This window comes from Balaenoptera musculus, chromosome 9, assembly GCF_009873245.2.
Source record: "Balaenoptera musculus isolate JJ_BM4_2016_0621 chromosome 9, mBalMus1.pri.v3, whole genome shotgun sequence".
NCBI lineage: Eukaryota > Metazoa > Chordata > Mammalia > Artiodactyla > Balaenopteridae > Balaenoptera > Balaenoptera musculus.
In genome coordinates, this window is record NC_045793.1 from 70,447,441 (window position 1) to 70,472,644 (window position 25,204).

The 25,204-nt window shown below is 36.7% G+C and overlaps 1 protein-coding gene across 4 annotated transcripts in view; it reads right to left on the bottom strand.

The window, feature by feature from the left end:
- The window catches only part of CRPPA (CDP-L-ribitol pyrophosphorylase A), a 391,837-nt gene that overhangs the window by 275,949 nt on the left and 90,684 nt on the right, over positions 1–25,204 (bottom strand). For all 4 annotated transcript variants that reach the window (XM_036863587.1, XM_036863588.1, XM_036863589.1 and 1 more), the window contains exon 4: positions 6,506–6,610. In XM_036863587.1, the coding sequence (XP_036719482.1) occupies positions 6,506–6,610 (105 nt within the window). The remainder of the gene's footprint in view (positions 1–6,505; positions 6,611–25,204) is intronic.

Below are 25,204 nucleotides of genomic sequence, written 5' to 3' on the forward strand. Positions count from 1 at the left end.
GTCTAAAACAAGCACATGTGAACCAAAACTAGTACTATAGTTACTGATCCAAAATGCAGTTCTCTTATCTGGGGAAAAAAATAGAAAACAGACACTTAAAGCTTCAGACTATGCATTTTACCAAATTAAAGAATGTATTGATCTCATTCACTCATTCAATAAATATTTATCAAATAACTACCATGTTGTACATCCTGTTCTAAGGGCTGGAAGAGAGCAACGAAAACAGTGAGCAAAACTCAACCTGTAGAAACAACATTTTAGAGGATAAATTTCTCTTATAAGAATTGAGTAAAACACATTTGTTTCGGGCTTCCCTGGTAGCGCAGTGGTTGGGAATCCGCCTGCCAGTGGGAATCCGCCTGCCAATGCAGGGGATACGGTTTCGAGCCCTGGTCCGGGAAGTTCCCACATGCCGCAGAGCAACTAAGTCCGCGAGCCACACTACTGAAGCCTGTGCTCCGCAAAAAGAGAAGCCACTGCAATGAGAAGCCTGCGCTCCGCAAGGAAGAGTAGTTCCCGCTCTTGGCAACTGGAGAAAAAGCCCACGCACAGCAACGAAGACCCAACGCAGCCATAAATAAATAAATATTTATTCTACCAAATAAAGACAAGACAAGGCTGCGGAGCTCAAGACAGACAGGAAGCAGAGATCCTCAAGGCCTAGAGCAGAGCCACATGGGGGCTTCACGGGCGAGAGAAGAGGCTGGAAAGTCGGGGCTCCCACAACACAAACCCACACATGCACCTGTGGTAGAGCCCTCCTGTCATGTCAGTTACATCCACTTATTCTTTTAAATGCCTCTGAACACCTTCTAACCCCCGGCCTTCGGCCAGGCAATGGGGACACAGCTACCTCTCATGGTATTAAATATTAATATTAAATATTAAATATTTAAATATTAAAAAAACACATTTGTTTCCATAAAAACCCAAAGTTAACTAGATATCTGAAATCATCACTCAATATCTGCAATTTAAATGAGAAAAAGGGCTTCCCTGGTGGCGCAGTGGTTGAGAATCTGCCTGCCAATGCAGGGGACACGGGTTCGAGCCCTGGTCTGGGAAGATCCCACATGCCGTGGAGCAACTAGGCCCGTGAGCCACAACTACTGAGCCTGCGCGTCTGGAGCCTGTGCTCCGCAACAAGAGAGGCCGCGATAGTGAGAGGCCCGCGCACCGCGATGAAGAGTGGCCCCCGCTTGCCGCAACTAGAGAAAGCCCTCGCGCAGAAACGAAGACCCAACACAGCCATCAATAAATAAATAAATAAATAAATAGATTTATAAATGAGAAAAGGCTTTTTTTCCCCTATAACTGTCCGCTATGTAAGGTAAACTCAAATCAGAAATTAACAGGAAGATGCCTAATTACCACAGCTGATTTTTTTATTCCTTCCTGCTTTCTTTGAGAGATAAAACCACATTCCAAATTTAAACGGAATAATTGTGAAAGTACTTTATTCTTTTTTCCAAATAAATCTATCTTAACAATGGGTTTTTTAAATGAAAAAAACTTGGTCTCAAATACTAAAATGATTTTTCTAGCATATTTGCAAGACAACATTTTTGCATTGGAATCAGTCTTATGAATAAAATACATGAATTATTACCTAAAGGTTCTTTCTACACTAATATTAAATAAGTAATTGTATAAACAAGAAAGACGTCAAAATTTGAACTGTGCCCTCTGCAGTGAAAGCGCGGAGTCCTAACCACTAGATCGCCAGGGAATTCCCCTAAAATTCATCTTTTTGTCTACATTTTCTTGTTGGCGGTGGATATGTACTATACACAGATTAAAGTTTTTAATGTTTATTAATATTTTCTACATAAAGCCTTACTGAAAACCTCAACTGTACTTCTCAACAAACACTGATTTAAGGAAAATAAACTACAAAATATTTCTGACAAACTTATCAAGTACTGTGCTGAAAAACAGCCTTCTGTTTTTCTAAATAAAACAGCTGCCATATTTCAAAGGGAAGAGTACTGAAAGTGTTTTAATTCTGAATTGATGACGCTTTTTCTATCAAGCTTTTACAGTAATATGGATTGTCCTTTCCTTGTTTTTAATTTTATGAAAAGTTTAATAATCAGTTTTGAGATTGATTTTCTTCTGTAAGCATGATCTGCAGGTTTTCTTTGACCTTGCAGAATACCTCAGTATGGAAAACAGTTACTTAAAAAAAAAAAAAAAAAAAAAATCAGCCCTAGTGATAGAAGAGCCTCAATCCTCTGATTCACTGGTTTTCACGCTGTGCTCCTTAGAGCTCAGGGGCCACCGGAAGACCAGTGTGGAAGCTCTGTGCAGCTGACACGCAGAGCCCCACATCTGCTACTCACCTAGTTTAGCTCAATTTTTGCCTGTTTTGTTTCACTGTGCTTCTGTGCAGTATTGCATCTTAGTATTTAGCTTTAAAAATATTTATATTCAGTGGAAGAGAAACCTGCAACTGAGAGCCACAGAGATAGTTGCCTTTAACTCCTAGGTCAGAGCACTCTCAGCTACCTCAAGGTGAGTTCCACAGGACACTGTTGTACCTGCTTTGTCTTGCTCTGTGTTGACAATATGGTAAATTAAAGAGACTTCTCAGAGCCAAGTCCAGTTGGCCACCACCTTACATAAATCAGACTACACTTAATGTTCTTCCATCTTTCACCTCATAAGAAACAGAGTATGTACTCCAATACTTAGAATAAAGCCAGAAAATCTTAAATTTCGAAGACAGATACAAATTTAGATTTGGATGGGGATATTATATTGATTTCCAGTTCATCAATTATGTCTATCTAGAAAATGTTCTTTCCTCTAGACTGGATAACTAGATGAAAACCTCTAAAAAGACACAAATTCACCACATTGTATTTTTGAGGTTAAAAAGCAAGAAGTGAGACTATTTTCTTTTGTTTTTAACAAAGATGCTAGAACACTTGAATCTAAAAAAAGTAATTCCCATCAAAAGAAATCCTCAAAAGTCAGTCATTCCAATAATGTTATGGTGATACTTCAACGTCTTCTAAAGAAGCATTTTCAGACAATGGAATACAGTTAAATTTCTTCAATAACTTATTATGAATCTTTTATGCCTTGAAGACAGTTTTAACATTTAGAAACAAGAAGTCTGTTCAATTAGGTCTGTGTAGTATAGTTAGTGACCAACTCTTTATATTGGGACAAAAATATGGTACAACTATAAATTAAAGGAATGGAGACTAAATGTAGTCTCCTCTTATGTAGACTAGATGAAATTTCACTAAAATAAGAGTATGTTCAGGAAGGGCTGGCGAGGCACAACCACTCAGGCAGAGCTTAAGAGCCAACCCCTATTCTCAGGAGTCAGTCCTGTATTCTTCTATGGTTGGTCGCTCTTAGGGAGGGGAAAGGAGGGAGAAGAAGGGGGGTTTGCTTATTCACAAGGATGTCCTCTACCCTGCATGGTGATCTGAAAAAACTGATGTTTCCTCTAAACCCAGAGGAGCTACAGCAGGAAGGTTGGCCTCAACTGTGAATGCTGACTTTTTGCATTTACTTCTATTTTTTAATAAAAGTATGTAAAATACAAAATAATAGTCCTCCTGGGATTTCTGGCAGCAGATGAAATAACGGTCCTACATGTGGTCATGAGAAATTTCTAGTCATTCTTCCCAGCACCAGGGGTGAACTCCCTCACTTTCTGAGGGGTAGGGGAAGGTGCCCTGGCTCTGTATTTCAGAATCCTCCTTTGCCTTATTGCTTTGTGGTAATGAAAATTCTCTTGAAATATGCACTCTCTTCACTGTGCACTCTTCACTGTGTCAGATTTCTGAATCATGTTCCAGGTATTTGGCCTGCCACCCAAGTTCTATGCCAGTTTTAGCATAATTGTACTAAATCTTCTTTCAACTCTGAGTTGTAAAATGTTGTAGCATTGTTGGAATTAGTATTGAATTAGAACACTTATTTCAATGTGTAGATTCCATTGCTTTGGTTTAAACAGAAATGGTAATACTCTTTATCCATGCAAAATAAAGCCATACAATTAAGTTAAAAGCTTATACTAAAGACAACTCATATAGTATCATCAAAAAGCTAAATAGGGCTAAATGAACAGCCAGTAAATATCAAAAATATTTTTTAAAGGTAGAGGATGATGAGACAGGAGGCAGAAGCGGGAAATAGGGAACCTGAAACAACTACATCATTTGCACTCAAAATAACTTCCCCTCAATCACAGAAGAAATTTGACACCTTAAAAAGACCTCAAAACTGCAATTTGAAAGACTTTTTGCCCAATTCACTGCATTATATGCCCTTTTAGAATCCAAGATCCTGGTAAGGCACATCATTATTCAAACATTCTAAGAGCAGGGCTTCCCCACTCCGGCCCAGTTCGGAAAGTGATACTATGAAAATGACCCCTCTGGGCCTCGCAGGATATCACCCTTTGGCATGTGTATTAGTTTCCTAGGGCTGACATAACAATGTACCACAAACTGGACGGCTTAAAAGAGGAACATATCCTCTCACAGTACTGGAGGCTAGAAGTGTGAAATCCAAGTATCAGCAGGGCCACTGCCCACTCCGAAGGCTTTAGAGAAGAATCCTTCCCCATCTCTTCCTAGTTTCCTGGGGTTGCCAGCGATCCCTCACTTTCCTTTGCTTGTCGACGCATCACTCCAATTTCTATCTCTATTGTCATTGGCATTCTCCACCTATCTGTATGTGAATCTTTTCTCCTATTCTTACAGATCCAATTTAGGGCCTCTTCTTTACCAATCTGACTTCATCTTAACTTGATTATATCTGCAAACACTCTTTTCAAATAAGGTCACATTCACAAGTGCCAGGGGCTAGGACTTGAACATATCTTCTGTGGGGGGACACAATTCAACCCACAGCAGCATTATGAAATGACTCAGCAGGAGAATGAGTAGAAGCACTTGGAAAGGCCAACCACAGCTCAGTGCACTGACATTTGTAGCACATAAAAGGGAAGCAGAGCGCCAAGATGTACGGACTAAAACTGTGATACTGTATTGCTGGTGGAAGCAGTGCAATTTGAGATTTCACTCAAAAATACTGAAATACATTTGTGAAGACAGAGTGTAAAATTCAAAGAAGAGCAGTGTGCTGCTTTCCTTTCACCTGCAGACCTGAGGGTACTTTACAAGTTTAAAGAAGGCTCAGAATACCCACAAGAAGTAGATACACACACAGCCTAAAACATCAGCAATGAGGCCAGAGAGTGTTGACATGTTAGTAGCAATAAAATATCTTGAGTTTTTACTTTTTTTTTTTTTTCAACATAGCCTGCAAATTAAGTCTAGCAGGTCTATGGTGACATGGGTCAGGATCTTTAACAAAATACCTAATTGGTTACTACCAAAATCCTCCCAATTGATATGTATATCACCATCTGAGCCATATATAGAAAAGGATAAACAAAATGAATAAAATGTTTGCCTTCTGGGTTGATGATATTCGGATACTCTTAAAAGAGCAATAAGACTGCATTAATTTACCCCACCAGGCAATAATTCAGGCATGTCAATATTTTGTAATCTTAGAACAATTTAAGTATGTATGAGAAAATCTTAGCATGCAGCAAGGCCCACCAGGTGACTTACAAAATACCTAATCAACACATAGGGCTTTTTGTTTTGTTTTTATGTCAATGAGGAAATATGCTTTTAGATTCAAATATTCTCAGAATTAGGATGAAAGTTTACTAACCAGATTTAGATGGATGCTTTATAAAGATTTCATCCAACATTTCAAAAGCAGCAATACTTATTCAAAACTGTGATATGACCCTACAATTCTATTTCAGAATACACCGTTCAATTCAACATATTTCTACCCAATCAAACACAGGAGAGTCACGCTGTAAAGCACTCCTCCCACAACAGGAAGCTGAACTATGATAGTGCAACAGCCACTTCATTCCTCCTAAAGAAAGAATTTTGCCATAAAGGCAGTCAAACCTTACCACAGGAAAGAGCACAATTCCTCTTAGGAGGAGGTGAGTGGTTCTAGCCACCAACCCCACTGGGTCAAAACTGGCAGATATGTGTTTCAACCCAGTTACATTGGAGCGACCACCCCAAGGCTTGTGAGGAAATGTTGTTATTTTGGGAAGCAGAGTTGCACCCTCAATCCAGTTGAAGGTAAGGCTACAGAGTAAAAGATTATATGTAAAGAACACACACAAAAATTGTGAATAAAACAGTCTTATTGGCTAAACTGGAATTTGTTTGAATAAATTAACCCAGCGTGAATTTTCTTGCAACCGAGCAATAGAAATGATACCATATTTGATGGTTCAGAAAACCTAGTGAGACTCAATGCCTTTTATGTATGCATATACACACACACCTTTATTCCTGGAAATACTGTTTCAATATGAAACCAAATATTTTTATACTTCTCTATCTTCTAAAGCACCTGGAAATTGTCTGTAATTGTAGACAATACGTCTTTAGGAATGACACACCAACACAGAGCAAAGTACCAACTCCCTTACCTTCCAGAGGTCAGGAGATCCTTCTATAAGTTTGGCTTTGATGTGACAGTATTTTAGAGCCAAATGCAAACACTCAGTTCCAAATTCCAAGTCATAGTCACTACACTGTGTAGGAAGAAAAAAGAATTAACAAGTTGAAATATAATTTTAAATAAACTAATCTTTTAATTTCATAATCAACTGTACATAGAAAAGAGCCTAGAAAATTCGCAAACTCTTTAATTAGCTACTGATTAATCAGGTAGATTAATCTTCCCCATGCCCTAAAAGCCAAATGAAACAAATAGAAAACAGGAATGTTGCAATCATAAGAGTTTTTAACTTCCTGAATAGTTTCAGGTGTCAGATAAATATAATACTTTATTTCCTGTGCTCAAAAACTACATTTCCAAACACATTTGTGAAATGCCTCAAGGTACGACTGAGGATTACCGTATCAGACTTGATTTAACAAATATAGGTATCCATAAAACTCCAAACCCCTAATCTCATATTTATACCGCTTTCTTATTAATTGGTATTTTAAATATCAATATATCCTTTTTAGAGGATATATTTTGATTCTGAACATGGAAATATTTCAGTCTTTCATTATGAGAAAAAATGTAAATGTCCATTAGATTTTAGTAAAATATAAGTAACATTTTTTAGCATTTTAAGCAGAACCATCAAAATGACCAACACAATATAATTCAGCTGAATAACAGTCACTAAGTACCTATCAAGTCCAAGGTTTGTATTAAGGACCAGAATATAAAGATAAATGAAACATGTTTTGTGTCCCCAAGGAACTCAAGTCTAGAAGGGGAGGTTGATCTATAACAAATATTTTATAACAGAATGTGATATAGAGCATTAGAGGAATATTTATAAGTAGACCAGGAGATAAAGTACTTAATTCTATATGAGGGTATCAGGGAAGGCCCATCAGAGGAAATGGTCTCTGATCTCATTCCAAAGACTGAATAAAACTCAAGCATAGGGATACCCTTCAGGCTAAAAGTGCCAAACAAAGATACAGACGTTGCAGACATCTGCTGGATTTGCATTTTACAAAGAGCACATCCATATAAGACAGACTGCAGGAAGGCAACAAATATGAATATGACATTTAGCATGCTCTGCCAATCTTTATTGTACTGGAGATTACAAAATGCCAAATTTTAATGATTTATGAAGTTAATGTACAAGAAAATATAACCATCAAGTATACCCAGAGTCCCAAATTAATCAGAACAGTCTCAGCTTAAACTTTCTATACTGATATACTACATAACATGACATTTATTAAACATTTTCATCTTTAATATAGTATTATCAGCAGTAGTTACATTCAAATAAATTAAGTTTTGGTAAACCTCTGCATTCTACTTTCAACGTCTGCACAGGCTCATCTGGTAGTATGCAAGTGAGACCAACCTACAGTAAAAAAAGAGTTCTCTCCTAACACACGGTTAAATCCCAAAGATGACCAGCAATAACCCTTTTCCTGCCTCTTTCCAGATGCAAGATATTGAACACATTCATGGACAGCCTTAAAAGCGCTCACAAAGTGCATACTAAGAGGAACCCACAGGAACAGCTACTTCCTTTGTATCTCAGGGATAAGAATTATTTGATGCTGTGCTCCTGCCACTCACGTGATGTACCAGCCAAGATGGCAACAGCTTACAAATTGCATGAAGTCTTCAGGATTCCAATCGACACAGCCAACAGGAAACAAGGAAAATGATGGATCAGGTACTTATGAAATATATACTAGAAACAGATACTAAGCCATCTTGGCAGAAATAGTCCAAAGCTGTTATTCACTGTATAGATTAATATTACAACTGTTTACGGGGTTTTTGGTAACTTTTTTGCATTAAACCTGGCTTCTACAGTTAGCACAAAAAAAAAAAAAAAGCATGCTTAATGACAAATTAAATTCTGAATGCATTTCTTAAGAACATGGATGACGATTTCTACTTCTGCCTAGGATATGGAAAGCTGACAAAAATGATGCTCATTTCAGAACAAAAGAAAAAAGCAGACAAACTACAAAAGCAGAACTTTTTCTCAAAACATCAGAGCTGAGGTCACAGGATTACCAAGTAGCCCTAAATCTACGAAAAGGCATGCCTCCCCCAAAAAGGGAGAGAGTGCCATACAGGCAGGTAAGAAGAACTCACCTAAAAATTCCAACAAACTGATAAATACTGAGTGGAGGAAACTAGGAGAATATAGAACCTCTGGGAATCACAGCCACAACAGGAGTTTATACCCACCTGCAGGGTCTTCTTCAGCAACCTGTTACTGGGTGCTCATGAAGAGGTGCAATAGTATTTCAAAGTGACTGTGATTTTAAACTCAAGGTAATCACTAAACAAACGCTTTATAGTAAGAAGTCAATAGTGATAAGAGGGAATCATAAAATGAGAAATTAATATAAAGGCAGGCAGAAAAAAAGGAACAAAAATAAAGCACCCAGCAAGATGGCAGATTTTAATCAAGTAAGTTAATTAATGTGTAACTACACAAACTATCAACATTATCCAGCATGGGGGCCACAGTGCTCTCACTGATCACATGAAAAACACAAATACATAGGTGCGGAGAACCCTCTGCCTCCCTAAACTTGGAGCCCAAAATAGTGTTAACAATGTTCTCCTCAGGCAGAAGCCCTTAGCACACTACTGTCAAAGGTCCCCACATACACTGCCGACCCCAGGCACCTTACAGTGAACCTCACAATCAACAGCCCCAATTATAAAATCCACCAAATCCAACCAGTCCCCAACATACACACATGAGCAAAAAACCCAGATTTAACTGAAAGCCAAGGTAAAACTAAAATGACAGATAAGGTAAAAAAGGCAAAAAATAAAGTATTTTGTAGGAACTAGAAACTATACAGTTAATAAAGACTTAATAACCCCAGAATGATAGTGTCTATACTCATAAAATAAGGATAATATTTAAGAGGATAATATTTAGAAGGGTGGAAAACAGAAAAAGATAGTACACGACTCAACCACAAAGTCCAATATGTTAAAAAAAAAAAAAAAAAATCAGGGACTTCCCTGGTGGCACAATGGTTAAGAAACCGCCTGCCGAGAAAACTTACACAAGCCTCTTAGATAGCCTCATCCACCAGAGGGCAGACAGCAGAAGCAAGAAGAACTACAATCCTGCAGCCTGTGGAACAAAAACCACATTCACAGAAAGATAGACAAGATGAAAAGGCACAGGGCTATGTACCAGATGAAGGAACAAGATAAAACCCCAGAAAAACAACTAAATGAAGTGGGGATAGGCAACGTTCCAGAAAAAGAATTCAGAATAATGATAGTGAAGATGATCCAGGACCTCAGAAAAAGAATGGAGGCAAAGATCGAAAAGATGCAAGAAATGATTAACAAAGACCTAGAAGAATTAAGGAACAGACAAACAGAGATGAACAATACAATAACTGAAATGAAAACTACACTAGAAGGAATCAATAGCAGAATAAATGAGGCAGAAGAAAGGATCTGGAAGACAGAATGGTAGAATTCACTGCCATGGAACAGAATAAAGAAAAAAGAATGAAAAGAAATGAAGACAGCCTAAGAGACCTCTGGGACAACATTAAACGCAACAACATTCGCATTATAGGGGTCCCAAAAGGCAAAGAGAGACAGAAAGGACCCGAGAAAATATTTGAAGAGATTATAGTCGAAAACTTCCCTAACATGGGAGAGGAAATAGCCACCCAGGAAGCGCAGAGAGTCCCATACAGGAAAAACCCAAGGAGAAACACACCAAGACACATAGTAATCAAATTGGCAAAAAGTACAGGCAAAGAAAAATTATTGAAAGCAGCAAGGGAAAAACGACAAATAACATACAAGGGAACTCCCATAAGGTTAACAGCTGATTTCTCAGCAGAAACTCTACAAGCCAGAAGGCAGTGGCATGATATACTTAAAGTGATGAAAGGAAAGAACCTACAACCAAGATTATTCTACCCGGCAAGGATCCCATTCAGATTCGATGGAGAAATCAAATGCTTTACAGACAAGCAAAAGCTACGAGAATTCAGCACCACCAAACCAGCTCTACAACAAATGCAAAAGGAACTTCTCTAAGTGGGAAACACAAGAGAAGAAAAGGACCTACAAAAACAAAACCAAAACAATTAAGAAAATAGTCATAGGAACATACATATCAATAATTACCTTAAATGTGAATGGATTAAATGCTCCAACCAAAAGACACAGGCTTGCTGAATGGATACAAAAACAAGACCCACCTATATGCTGTCTACAAGACACCCACTTCAGACCTAGGGACACATACAGACTGAAAGTGAGGGGATAGAAAAAGATATTCCATGCAAATGGAAATCAAAAGAAAGCTGGAGTAGTAATACTCATATCAGATAAAATAGACTTTAAAATAAAGAATGTTACAAGAGACAAGGAAGGACACTACATAATGATCAAGGGATCAATCCAAGAAGAAGATATAACAATTATAAATATATATGCACCCAACATAGGAGCACCTCAATACATAAGGCAACTGCTAACAGCTATAAAAGAGGAAATCGAAAGTAACACGATAATACTGGGGGACTTTAACACCTCACTTACACCAACGGACAGATCATCCAAAATGAAAATAAATAAGGAAACACAAGCTTTAAATGACACAATAGACCAGATAGATTTAATTGATATTTATAGGACATTCCATCCAAAAGCAGCAGATTACACTTTCTTCTCAAGTGCACATGGAACATTCTCCAGGATAGATCACATCCTGGGTCACAAATCAAGCCTTAAGAAAGCTTTCAATTAAGAAAATTGAAATCATATCAAGCATCTTTTCTGACCACAATGCTACGATTAGAAATGAATTACAGGGAAAAAAATGTAAAAAAGATGAACACATGGAGGCTAAACAATACGTTACTAAATAACCAAGAGATCACTGAAGAAATCAAAGACGAAATCAAAAAATACCTAGGAACAAATGACAATGAAAACACGACAACCCAAAACCTATGGAGCAAAAGCAGTTCTAAGAGGAAAGTTTATAGCTATACAAGCCTACCTCAAGAAACAAGCAACATCTCAAATAAACAATCTAACCTTACACCTAAAGGAACTAGAGAAAGAACAAACAAAACCCAAAGTTAGCAGAAGGAAAGAAATCATAAAGATCAGAGCATAAATAAATGAAATAGAAACAAAGAAAACAATAGCAAAGATCAATAAAACTAAAAGCTGGTTCTTTGAGAAGATAAACAAAATTGAAAAACTATTAGCCAAACTCATCAAGAAACAGACGGAGAGGACTCAAATCAATAATATTAGAAATGAAAAAGGAGAAGTTACAACAGACACTGCAGAAATACAAAGCATCCTAAGAGACTACTACAATCAACTCTATGGCAATAAAATGGACAACCTGGAAGAAATGGAAAAATTCTTAGAAAGATATAACCTTCCAAGACTGAACCAGGAAGAAACAGAAAATATGAGCAGACCAATCACAAGTAAGGAAATTGAAACTGTGATTAAAAATCTTCCAACAAACAAAAGTCCAGGACCAGATGGCTTCACAGGTGAATTCTATCAAACATTCAGAGAAGAGCTAACACCCATCCTTCTCAAACTCTTCCAAAAAATTGCAGAGGAAGGAACACTCCCAAACTCATTCTATGAGGCCACCATCACCCTGATACCAAAACCAGACAAAGATACTACAAAAAAAGAAAACTACAGACCAATATCACTGATGAATATAGATGCAAAAATCCTCAACAAAATACTAGCAAACAGAATCCAACAACACATTAAAAGGATCATACACCATGATCAAGTGGGATTTATCCCAGGGATGCAAGGATTCTTCAATATACGGAAATCAAACAATGTGATACACCATATTAACAAATTGAAGAATAAAATCCATATGATCATCTCAATAGATGCAGAAAAAGCTTTTGACAAAATTCAACACCCATTTATAATAAAAACTCTCCAGAAAGTGGGCATAGAGGGAACCTACCTCAACATAATAAAGGCCATACATGACAAACCCACAGCAAACATCATTCTCAATGGTGAAAAACTGAAAGCATTTCCTCTAAGATCAGGAACAAGACAAGGATGTCCACTCTCGCCACTATTATTAAACATAGTTTTGGAAGTCCTAGCCATGGCAATCAGAGAAGAAAAAGAAATAAAAGGAATACAAATTGGAAAAGAAGAAGTAAAACTGTCACTGCAGATGACATGATACTATACGTAGAGAATCCTAAAGATGCCACCAGAAAACTACTAGAGCTAATCAATGAATTTGGTAAACTTGCAGGATATAAAATTAATGCACAGAAATCTCTTGCATTCCTATACACTAATGATGAAGAATCTGAAAGAGAAATTAAGGAAACACTCCCATGTACCACTGCAACAAAAAGAATAAAACACCTAGGAATAAACCTACCTAGGGAGACAAAAGACCTGTATGCAGAAAACTATAAGACAGTGATGAAAGAAATTAAAGATGATACCAACAGATGGAGAGATATACCATATTCTTGGATTGGAAGAATCAATATTGTGAAAATGACTATACGACGCAAAGCAACCTACAGATTCAATGCGATCCCTATCAAATTATTAATGGCATTTTTTACGGAACTAGAACAAAAAAAATCTTAAAATTTGTATGGAGACACAAAAGACCCCGAATAGCCAAAGCAGTCTTGAGGGAAAAAAATGGAGCTGGAGGAAGCAGACTCCCTGACTTCAGACTATACTACAAAACTACAGTAATCAAGACAATATGGTACTGTCACAAAAACGGAAACATAGATCAATGGAACAAGATTGAAAGCCCAGAGATAAACCCACGCACCTATGGTCAACTAATCTATGACAAAGGAGGCAAGGATATACAATGGAGAAAAGACAGTCTCTTCAATAAGTGGTGCTGGGAAAACTGGACAGCTACATGTAAAAGAATGAAATTAGAACACTCCTTAACACCATACACAAAAATAAACTCAAAATGGATTCGAGACCCAAATGTAAGACCGGACACAATAAAACTCTTAGAGGAAAACATAGGAAGAACACTCTTTGACATGAATCACAGCAAGATCTTTTTTTATCCACCTCCTAGAGTAATGGAAATAAAAACAAAAATAAACAAATGGGACCTAATGAAACTTCAAAGCTTTTGCACAGCAAAGGAAACCATAAACAAGACGAAAAGACAACCCTCAGAATGGGAGAGAATATTTGCAAACAAATCAACAGACAAAGGATTAATCTCCAAAATATATAAACAGCTCATGCAGCTCAATATTAAAGAAACAAACAACCCAATCCAAAAATGGGCAGAAGACCTAAATAGACATTTCTCCACAGAAGACATACAGATGGGAAAGAAGCACATGAAAAGCTGCTCAACATCACTGATTATTAGAGAAATGCAAATCAAAACTACAATGAGGTATCACCTCACACCAGTTAGAATGGGCATCATCAGAAAATCTACAAAGAACAAATGCTGGAGAGGGTGTGGAGAAAAGGGAACCCTCTGGCACTGTTGGTGGGAATGTAAATTGATACAGCCACTATGGAGAACAGTATGGCGGTTCCTTAAAAAACTCAACATAGAATTACCATAGGACCCAGCAATCCCACTACTGGGCATATACCCAGAGAAAACCATAATTCAAAAAGACGCATGCACCCCAGTGTTCATTGCAGCACTATTTACAATAGCCAGGTCATGGAAGCAACCTAAATGCCCATCAACAGACGAATGGATAAAGAAGTTGTGGTACATATATACAATGGAATATTACTCAGCCATAAAAAGGAACGAAATTGGGTCATTTGTTGAGACGTGGATGGATCTAGAGACTGTCATACAGAGTGAAGTAAGTCAGAAAGAGAAAAACAAATATCGTATATTAATGCATATATGTGGAACCTAAAAAAATGGTACAGATGAACCGGTTTGCAGGGCAGAAGTTGAGACACAGATGTAGAGAACAAACGTATGGACACCAAGGGGGAAAAGCCGCAGGGGTGTGGGGATGGTGGTGTGATGAATTGGGCGACTGGGATTGACATGTATACACTGATGTGTGTAAAATTGATGACTAATAAGAACCTGCTCTATAAAAAAATAAAATTTAAAAATTTTAAAAAAACAAAAAACAAAACAAAAGAATCCACCTGCCAAAGCAGGGGACCCGGGTTCAAGCCCTGGTCTGGGAAGATCCCACATGCCATGGAGTAGTTGCGCCACAACTACTCAGCCTGTGCTCTAGAACCCGCAAGCCAGAAAAAAAGAATGAAAAAAAAAGAAACCTCCTGCCAATGCAGGGGACATGGGTTCGATTCCTGGTCTGGGAAGACCCCACATGCCACAGAGCAACTAAGCCTGTGCATCGTAACTACTGAGCCTGTGTGCCACAACTACCGAGACCACATGCCACAACTACTGAAGCCCGCATGCCTAGAGCCCGTGCTCCGCAACAAGAGAAGTCACGGGAATGGGAAGCCTACACACTGCATCGAAGAGTAGCCCCCACTCGCCACAACCAGAGAACGCCTGCACACAGCAACAAAGACCCAACGCAGCCAAAAATAAATAAATTAATTAATTAACTACTTTTAAAAAAATCAGAAGAGCAGAAAAGGCTAGGAGAAGCAAACAACCAAATAATTTTTTTAATTGCAGTAATAAAGAACATGAGTTTCCAAATTTAAAAAATCTTATGGAATATAGAAGCTAATAGACGAAAATATACCAAATCCAATTAACAACAACAAAAAGTCTCTTATAAAGAAGTAGGAATCCAAATTGGACAAGACTACTTAACAGCCAATCAGAAAAACAATGGAACAGTTTCTTCATAATTCTGAAGGCAGTGGTTGTCAATATAAAACCATACTCCGGGAAAAGCTATATATCATGTTTGAAGGCAGAATATGGACTTTTAGAAACATTGGAAGTCTCAATAGAATTTTAATTCCTATGTACTCTTTCATTCTAAGTTTCTTAACAGACTTTGTTTTTTAGAGTTTTAGGTTCAAAGCAAAACTGAGCAGAAAGTACAGCTATTTCCCATTTACCCCCATCCCCACATATGCACAGTCTCCCTCACTAACAAAATCCTACACCAGAGCGGTACATTGGTTAAAATCAATGAACCTACACAGACATGCCAACACTACCCGAAGTCAACAGTTTACATTAGGGTTCACTCTTAGTTTTTTACATTTTACATGTTGTCACAAACGTATAATGGTATGTATCCACCACAATGGTAACATATAGAATATCTTCACTGCACTAAAATTCTTTGTCCTCCTCCTGTTCATCCTCCTCCCTTCTCGCAATCCTGGGCAACCAATGAACTTTTTCCTGTCTCCATCGCTTTGCCTTCTCCGGAAGTCATATACCTGGAATCATACAGTACGTGGCCTGCTCATATTGGCCTCTTTCCCTTGGTAATATACATTTAAAGTGCCTCCATGTCTTTCATGTCTTGAATTATTTTTTAGCACTAGATAATATTTCATTATCTGCATGTACCACAGTGTATGTGTGTACACACCTACTGAGGAACATCTTGGCTGCTTCCAAGTTTTGGCAACTACGAGAAAAACTGGTATAAATATTCAAGGGTAGGTTTTTGTATGGACATAAGTTTTCAACTCATTTTAGTAAAGACAAAGAAGTACAACTGCTGGATCATATGCTGAGAATATGTTTAGTTTTGTAAGAAACTGTCAAAATGTCTTCCTAAGTGGATGTACCATTCTGCATTATTACCAGCAATGAACGAGAGTTCCTGTTACCCCACATCATCACCAACACTAGATATTGTCAGTGTTCTGGATTTGGGCCATTCTAATAGATGTGTAGTGGTATCTCGTTTTAATTTGCATTTTCATAATGACATATGATGTATAACATCTTTTCATATGCTTATTCCCAATCTATCTTTTTTGATGAGGTGTCTTTTACCCTTTTATTAACTGAATAGTTTGGGGTTTTTTTAGAGTTTTAAGAGTTAGTTCCTTGTATATTTTGAGTAAGAGCCCTTTGTCACATGTCTTTTGCAAATACACACTCTCAATTTGTGGCTTGTCTTCTCATTCTCTCCAAAGTGTTTTTCATAGAGAAGTTTTTAATTTTAATGAAGTCCAGCTCATCAATTCTTTCTTTCATAGATCATGCCCTTGTATTGTATCTAAAAAGTTATCACAGTACTCAAGATCATTTAGGTTTTCTCCTATGTTATCTTCTAGGAGTTTTATAGTTTTGTGTTTAGCATTTAGGTCTATGATCTATTTTTTTTTTAATTTATTTATTTATGGCTGTGTTAGGTCTTCGTTTCTGTGCAAGGGCTTTCTCTAGTTGCAGCAAGCGGGGGCCACTCTTCATCGCGGTGCACGGGCCTCTCACTATCGCGGCCTCTCTTGTTGCGGAGCACAGGCTCCAGACGCGCAGGCTCAGTAACTGTGGCTCATGGGCCCAGTTGCTCCGCGGCATATGGGATCTTCCCAGACCAGGGCTCGAACCCGTGTCCCCTGCATTGGCAGGCAGATTCTCAACCACTGCGCCACCAGGGAAGCCCTATGATCTATTTTGAGTTAATTTCTGTGAAAGGTATAAGGTTTGTGTCTAGATTCATTTTTTTTGCATGTCAGTGTCCAATTATTCTAACATCATTTTTTTAAAAGACTATCTTTGCTCCAATGTACTGCCTTTGTCAAAGATCAATTAACTATACTTATGTGGGTCCATTTCTGGGCTCTCTATTCTGATTACTTGATTACTACAACTTTACAGCAAGTCTTGAAGTCAAGTAGTGTCTGTCTTCCAACTTTATTCCTCAGAATTTTATGGGCTGTCCTGGGTATTCTGTCTCTCCATACAAACTTTAAAATAAGTTTATCAACATCTATAAAAAAAATTGCTGAGTTTTTTATTGGGATTGCTTTGAGTATGTAGATCAAATTGGGAAGAACTGACATCTTGATAATATTGAGTCTCCCTATCCATGAATAGAATCTCTCTCTACTTCAGTTTTTTTGTTTTGTTTTTTGGGTTTTTGTTTTGTTTTCTTTTGGTTTGGTTTTTTTGGTCACAGTTCTAGAGCTTTCCTTATATAGACCTTACACATATTTTGCTTGATTTACAACTATTTCATTTGGGGGGCACTAACATAAATTGTGTGTTTTTAATTTTAAATTCCTATATACCAGCAACGAACAGGTGGAACACAGAGGACAGTTGTACATTAACTCTGAATCCTGCAAACTTTCTATAATGACTTAATTCCAGGAGGTATTTTGTCAATTCCTCCAGATTTTCTACATAGACAATTATGTCATCTGCAAAGACAGTTTTATTACGTCTTCATGAATCAGAACACTTGTTTCTTTTTCTTATTTTATTGACGAGGAATACCAGTATGATGTTAAAAAGAAAGGGTGAGGAAAACATCCTTTTCTTTCTCCTGATCCTAGTGGGAAAACTTCTAGTTTTCCATCATTAAGTATGTTGTTAGCTGTAGGTTTTTTGTAGATAATCTTTATCAAGTTGAAGAAGTTCCCCTCTATTCCTAGTTTGCTGAGAGTTTTTAATCATGAATGGGTGCTGGATTTCATCAAATACTTTTTTGGCATCTATTGAAATAATTACTTGATTTTTCTCCTTCATCCTGTTGATGTAATGTATTCTAATAATTTATTTTGTAAAGTTCAACCAGCCTTGAATACCTGGGATAAATCCCACTTTGGTGTAGTCTATACTTCCTTACATACACTGTTTGATCCTGTTTAAGAATTTTTGCACTTATGCTCATGAAATATTGGTATGTAGTTTTCTTATAACGTCTTTGACTGGTTTTGGTTTGGCTAGCATCAGAATGAGTTTGGAAATCCTCCTTCTGCTTCTATCTTCTATAAGAAATTGTCCAGTATTATTATCACTTCTTTCTTAATAGTTAGAATTTCCAAGTGAACGCATATGGGCTTGGTGTTACTTTGGAAAATTATTAACTATTGATTCAATTTCTTTAGTAGATGTAGGCCTATTCAGATTGTCTACTCTTGTGAGAGTTCATTGATTGTGTCTTTCAAGGAATTGGTTCATTTCATCTAGGTTGTTTAACTTGAGGGCACAGAATTGTTAATAATATTCCATTATTATCCTTAAATCTCTACTGGTTCTGTAAAGATGTCTCCTATTCCATTTTTGGTATTAGTAATTTGTGTCTTTTCTTCTTATGTGGTTTATTGATTTTATGAACCAGCTTATAGTTTTATCTACTGATTTTGTCTGATTTTGTTTTCCATTTCATTGAATTGGCTCTAATTTTTATTATTTTTCTTCTGCTTACTTTGGAATTTGCTCTAACTTCCTAATATGAAATGTTAAAATTACTATTGATTAAATTTCTTTTTTTTTTAATATATACACTCAATGCTATGTATTTCTCTTCAAGTACTGACTTTGCTACATTTCAAAATTTTGAAGAGTTGTGTTTTCATTTGTGTTTAGTTCAAAATATTTTTTAAATTCCTCTTAATATTTATTTTTTGATGCATGTGTTTAGAAATGTATCATTTAATCTCTAAGAGTTTGGGGATTTTCCATTTATTTTCCTGTTACTGATTTCTAGTTTAATTCCATTTTGGTCTGAGAGCAGACATTGTATGATTTCTATTGTTTGAAATTTATTAAGGTGTGTTTTATGGCCCAGAATGTAATCTTGACTAACATTCCATGTCAACTTGGAAGGAATATATATTCCAGTATTGTTGGATGAAATAGTAGACAGATGTCTATTGTATCCAATTGGTTGATGGTGTTGAGTTCAATTATGTCCTTACTGATTTTCTGCCTGCTGAAACTGCCCATTTTTAATAGAGGGGTGTAGACATCTCCAACAATAATAGTGGATTTATCCATTTCTGCTTGCAGTTCTATCAGGTTTATACCCCATGCATTTTGATGCTCTGTTGTTAGGCACATAATATTAAGGATTTTTATATCTTTTTGGAGAATTGAATCCTATATCTTTAAATAAATCCTTCTTTATCCTTGGTAACTTTACTTTCTCTGAAGTCTACTCTGAAATTAATGACTACCTCTGCTATCCATGAGTGTTAGCATGTTAAGTCTTTCTTCACCTGTTTACTTTTTTTTTTTTTTTTACATTTTTTTTGTTATAGTTGATTTACGATATTACCTATGTGTCAGATGTAACAATATAGTGATTCACAATTTTTAAAGGTTACACTCCATTTATAGTTATTATAACATATTGGCTATACTCCCTGCACTGTACAATGTACCCTTGTAGCTTAGGTATTTTGTACAGAATAGTTTCTACCTTTTAATCCTCTACCCCTGTATCCTGTCCCTGCCCTCTTACCTCTCCCCACTGGTAACCACTTGTTTGTTCTCTGTATCTCTGTGTCTATTTCTTTTTTGTCATATTCACTAGTTTGATTATTTTTAGATTCCACATATAAGTAATGTCATAAAATATTTGTCCTTCTCTGTCTGACTTAATTCATTTAGCATAATAGCCTCCAAGTCCATCCATGTTGTTGCAAATGCCAAAATTTCATTCTTTTTTATGGCTGAGTAGTATTCCATTGTATTTGAGTGTGTGTGAGTGTGTGTACACACCGTATCTTCCACTAACCCAAAGTTAGAATAAAAGAAATCAAAGATCAGGGTAGAAATAAATGAAATAGAAACAAAAAAAGAAAAGAAAATAGAGAAACTAAGAGCTGGTTTTTTAAAAAGATAAACAAAATGGATAAACCCTTAGCCAGATTCATCAAGAAAAAAAGAGAGAGAAGGTCCAAATCAGTAAAACCAGGAACAAAAAAGAAGTTACAACTGATAACACAGAAACAAAGGATCATAAGAGATTACTACAAACAACTATATGTCCATAAAACGGACAGCCTAGAAGACATGGACAAATTCCTAGAAATGTACAGTCTCCCAGGACTGAACCAGGAAGAAATAGAAAATACGAACAGACCAATTATCAGTAATAAAATTGAATCAGTAATTTAAAAACAAAAAAAACAAAAAAACTTCCCAACAAACAAAAGTCGAGGACCAGATGGATTCACAACTGAATTTTACTCAACATTTAGAGAAGAGTTAACACCTTTCCTTCTGAAACTATTCCAAAAAATTGCAAAGGAAGGAACACTTCTGAACCCATCCTATGAAGCCACCATCACCCTGATACCAAAATCAGACAAAGGTATCACAAAAAAAGAAAATTACAGGCTGATATCACTGATGAACATAGATGAAAATATCCCCCAAGAAAATATTAGAAAACATAATCCAACAACTCATTAAAAGGGTCATACACCATGATCAAGTGGGATATACCCCAGGGATGCAAGGGTAGTTCAATATCCACAAAAATCAATCAGTGGGATATACCATGTTGACAAAGTGAAGAATAAAAACGATATGATCATCTCAATAGATGCAGAAAAGTTTTTGACACAATTCAATATCCATTTATGGTAAAAACTCTACAGAAAGTGGGTAAAGAGGTAACATACCTCAACATAATATAGGCCATACATGATAAACCCACAGCTAACATTACACTCAACAATGAAAAGTTGAACACATTTCCTCTAAGATCACAAACTAGGATGCCCACTCTCACCACTTTTACTCAATAGAGTATTGGAAGTCCTAGCCACAGCAATCAAACAAAAAATAAAAGGCATCCAAATTGGAAAAGAAGTAAAACCATCAATGTTTGCAAATGGTATGATACTATACATAGAAAATTTTAAAGACGCCACTGAAAAACTACTAGAGCTCATGAATGAATTCAGTAAATTCGCAGGATACAAAGTTAATATACAGAAATCTGTTGCATGTCCATATACTATAATGAACTATCATAAAGAAATTAAGGAAACAATCCCATTTACTATCACATTAAAAAGAATAAAAATACCTAGGAATAAACCTACCTAAGGAGGTAAAAGACCTGTGCTTGGAAAACTGTAAGACACTATTGAAAGAAACTGAAGACAACACAAACAGATGGAAAGATATACCGTATTCATGGATTGGAAGAATTAATACTGTTAAAATGACTATACTACCCAAGGAAGTCTACAGATTCAATGAAATCCCTATCAAAACACCAGTGGCATTTTTCACAGAAATAGAACAAATAATTTTAAAACTTGTATGAAAACACTAAAGACCCTGAAGAGCCAAAACAATCTTGAGAAACAAGAACAAAGCTGGAGGTATCACACTCCCTGATTTCAAACTATATTACAAAGTTACAGTAGTAAAAAAAAAAAAAAAAGAGTATGGTACTGGCATAAAAACAAACACATAGTTCAACACAACAGAGTAGAGAGCGCAGAAATAAACCCATGCTGTCATCGTCAATTAATCTACGCCAAAGGAGACAACAATATACAATGGAGAAAAGACAGTCTCTTCAATTATTGGTGCTGGGAAAACTAGCCAGCTACATGTAGATGAATGAAAATAGAACATTTTCTCACACCATATACAAAAATAAACTCGAAATGGATTCAGAGTAAGTCTTCCTAAACGTAAGACTGGAAGCCATAAAGCCCCTAGAAGAAAACATAAGAAGAACACTGTTTCACATAAATTGTGAAAGTTTTTTGTTTTTGTTTTTGGCTCTGTCTCGTAAGGCAAGAAAACAAAAGCAAAAACAAATAAATTGGACCTAGTTAAACTTAAAAGCTTTTGCACAGCAAGGGAAACTGTAGACAAAATGAAAAGACAATCTCCTGAATGGGAGAAAATATTTGCAAATGAAGTGACTGATAAAGGGTTAATATCCAAAATATATAAGCAGCTCGTATAACTCAACATCAAAAAAACAAACAATTCAATTTTAAAAAATCAGCTGAAGTCCTGAAGAGGCATTTTTCCAAACACAACATATAGATGGCCAACAGGCACATGAAAAGATGCTCAACATCGATAATCAGAGAAATGCAAATCAAAACCACAATGAGATATCACCTCACACCTGTCAGAATGGCAATCATCAAAAAGACCACAAATAACAAATGTTGGCGAGGATGTGGAGAAAAGAGAAACTTTGTGTGCTATTGGTAGGAATGTAAATTGGTACAACCACTGTGGAAAACAGGATGGAGGTTTCTCAAAAAACAAAAAATATAACCACCATATGACCCAGCAATTTCACTCCTGGATATATATCTGAAGAAAATGAAAACACTAATTTGAAAAGACACATGCACCCCAATGTTCACAGAAGCATCATTTACAATAGGCAAAATATGGAAGCAACCTAACTGTCCATCAACAGATAAATGGATAAAGAAAATGTGGTATACATATATACAATAGAATACTACTCATCCATCCCTTTACTATTAATCTATGTCTATTTAAAGTAGATTTATTGTGGATAACATACAGTTTAGTCTTGTTTTTTGACCCACTCTGCAATCTCTGCCTTTAAATTGGTGTATTTAGATTATTGACATGTAAGATCATGGTATAGTAGGATCAGTATCTACCACATTTGTTACTGTCTTTTGTGGCCCTTGTTCTTTTTTGTTCCTTCTCTGCCTTTTGTGGTTTGAATTAAACATTTTATATGATTTCTTTTTCTCCTTTCTTAATATTTCAGTTATAGTTTTTTTTTAGGGGCAGTCCTAGAATCTGCAATTACATTTACCACTATTTTCAAATAATACTGCATTGATTCATAGGTAGTGTGAGTACCTTAAAACAAAATATTCCAATTTCCTCCCTTCCCTCTCTTGTATCACTGCTGTCATTCATTTTGCTTATATGTTAAGTATACATAAGTGTATATAAACATACACAGCATATAAATACACTGTTGATTATTTTGAACAACCTGTTATCTGTTAGATCAATTAGGAATAAGAAAAAGAAAGCTTTTTCATTAATCGTCACTTAATCCTTCCCCAATTCCCTTGTTCTCTTTATGTAGATCCAAATCTCTGACCCATATCATTTTCCTTCTCTGAAGAACTTTTTAACATTATTGAAAGGCAGGTGTACTGGCAACAAATTCACTCGATGTTTGTCCTGGAGTCTTAGGTTATTCCTTCACTTTTGGATGATAATTTTCAAGAGTACAGGAGTCTAGGTTGTTTGGTTTTTTTCTCTCTCTCTTAATGCTTTAAGTATTTCACTCCACCCTCTTCTTACTTGCATGGTTTTGAGAAGAAATTTGATGCAGTTCTTATCTTGTGCCTCTATAGATAAGGTGTTCCCTCCCCCTTTTGGCTTTTTTCTAGATTATTTCTCTTCAGTTTTCTGCAGTTTAAGTATCATATGTCTAGGTGTAATGTATTTGGCATTTATCCTTCTTGATGTTCTGAACTTTCTTGATCTGCGATTTGCTGTCTGACATTAATTTCGGGATGTTTTCAGTCATTGCTTCCAATAGTCTCGTCCTTTTTCTTCTTCTAGTATTCCCATTTTATGTATAATTTTTGTAGTTGTCCCACAGTTCTTGAATATTCTGTTCATTTCTTTCCAGTCTTTTCTTTGCTTTTCAGTTTTGGGAGTTTCTATTACGACATCCTCAAGCTCAGAGACTCTTTCCTCAGCTGTGTCCAGTCTACTAATGAGCCCAAAGGTATTCTTCATTTCTGTTAGTGCTTTTGCTCTCCAGCATTTTATTCTCAGAATTCCCATCTCTTTACATTGTCCCTCCGCTCTTGCATGTTATCTAACTTAACTGTGGAGCCCTTAGTATGTTAATATTTCAAGATTTTCGGTCTGATAGTTCCTACATGTCTGCCATTTCTGACTCTGGTTCTGATGCTTGCTCTCTCTCTTCAAACTGTGCTTTTTGCCTTTTATTGTGCCTTGCAATATTTTCTTAATAGCCAGATATAATGCACAGAGTAAAAGGAACTGCAGTAAACAGGCCTTCAGTAATGTGGTGTTAAGATGGGGGAGGGGGATGCGTGAGGAGTCATTCTTTAGTCCTATGATTGCGTCACAGTCATTTAATGAGTCTGTGCCCCTGGACTGAACTTCACACGTGCTCCCAGTCCCCCACCATTATGTGGGGCAGGTAGCTGGAATGAGCTGGAGTTGGGTATTTCCATTCTCCCAGGTATGTTAGGCTCTGAATAAAAGTTTAGGCTCTGGTAAATCAGGTTCTCTGGAAGACCAACTTTGTTAAAAAGAACAATGTTCTCTGGTACTTCAAAATGGTTACTTTTCCCCTCCCCTTGCCAGAAGTACGAGGGGATCTTTCTCATATACTCACTATGAGAATCTGGTTGAGCTCTTGCAGGGAAAATGCAAAAAAGTGGGGGAGGGGCTCCCCGTGACAGGGTAACCCCTGGAGCTTTTTACACTGACTTGTCCCCACTGTGTCTCCAGTAACTCATCAACTGCAGTTTAGGTTTTCCCACCCTGGCACTGGTTCCTGCAGGGGTTTCTGCTTACAGATTTTTGCTCCAGTAGGTTGTGAGTCTCTGTATTTGCCTGTTTCTGCAATTTTGAAGACAGCGGTTTGCCCTGTGACTTCCCTTCTCTCATTGACGTAAGACACGTTTTTGATTTTTCAGTTTGTTTAACTTTCTGCTTGTTGTTAGGATAGAGTGACAATTTCTA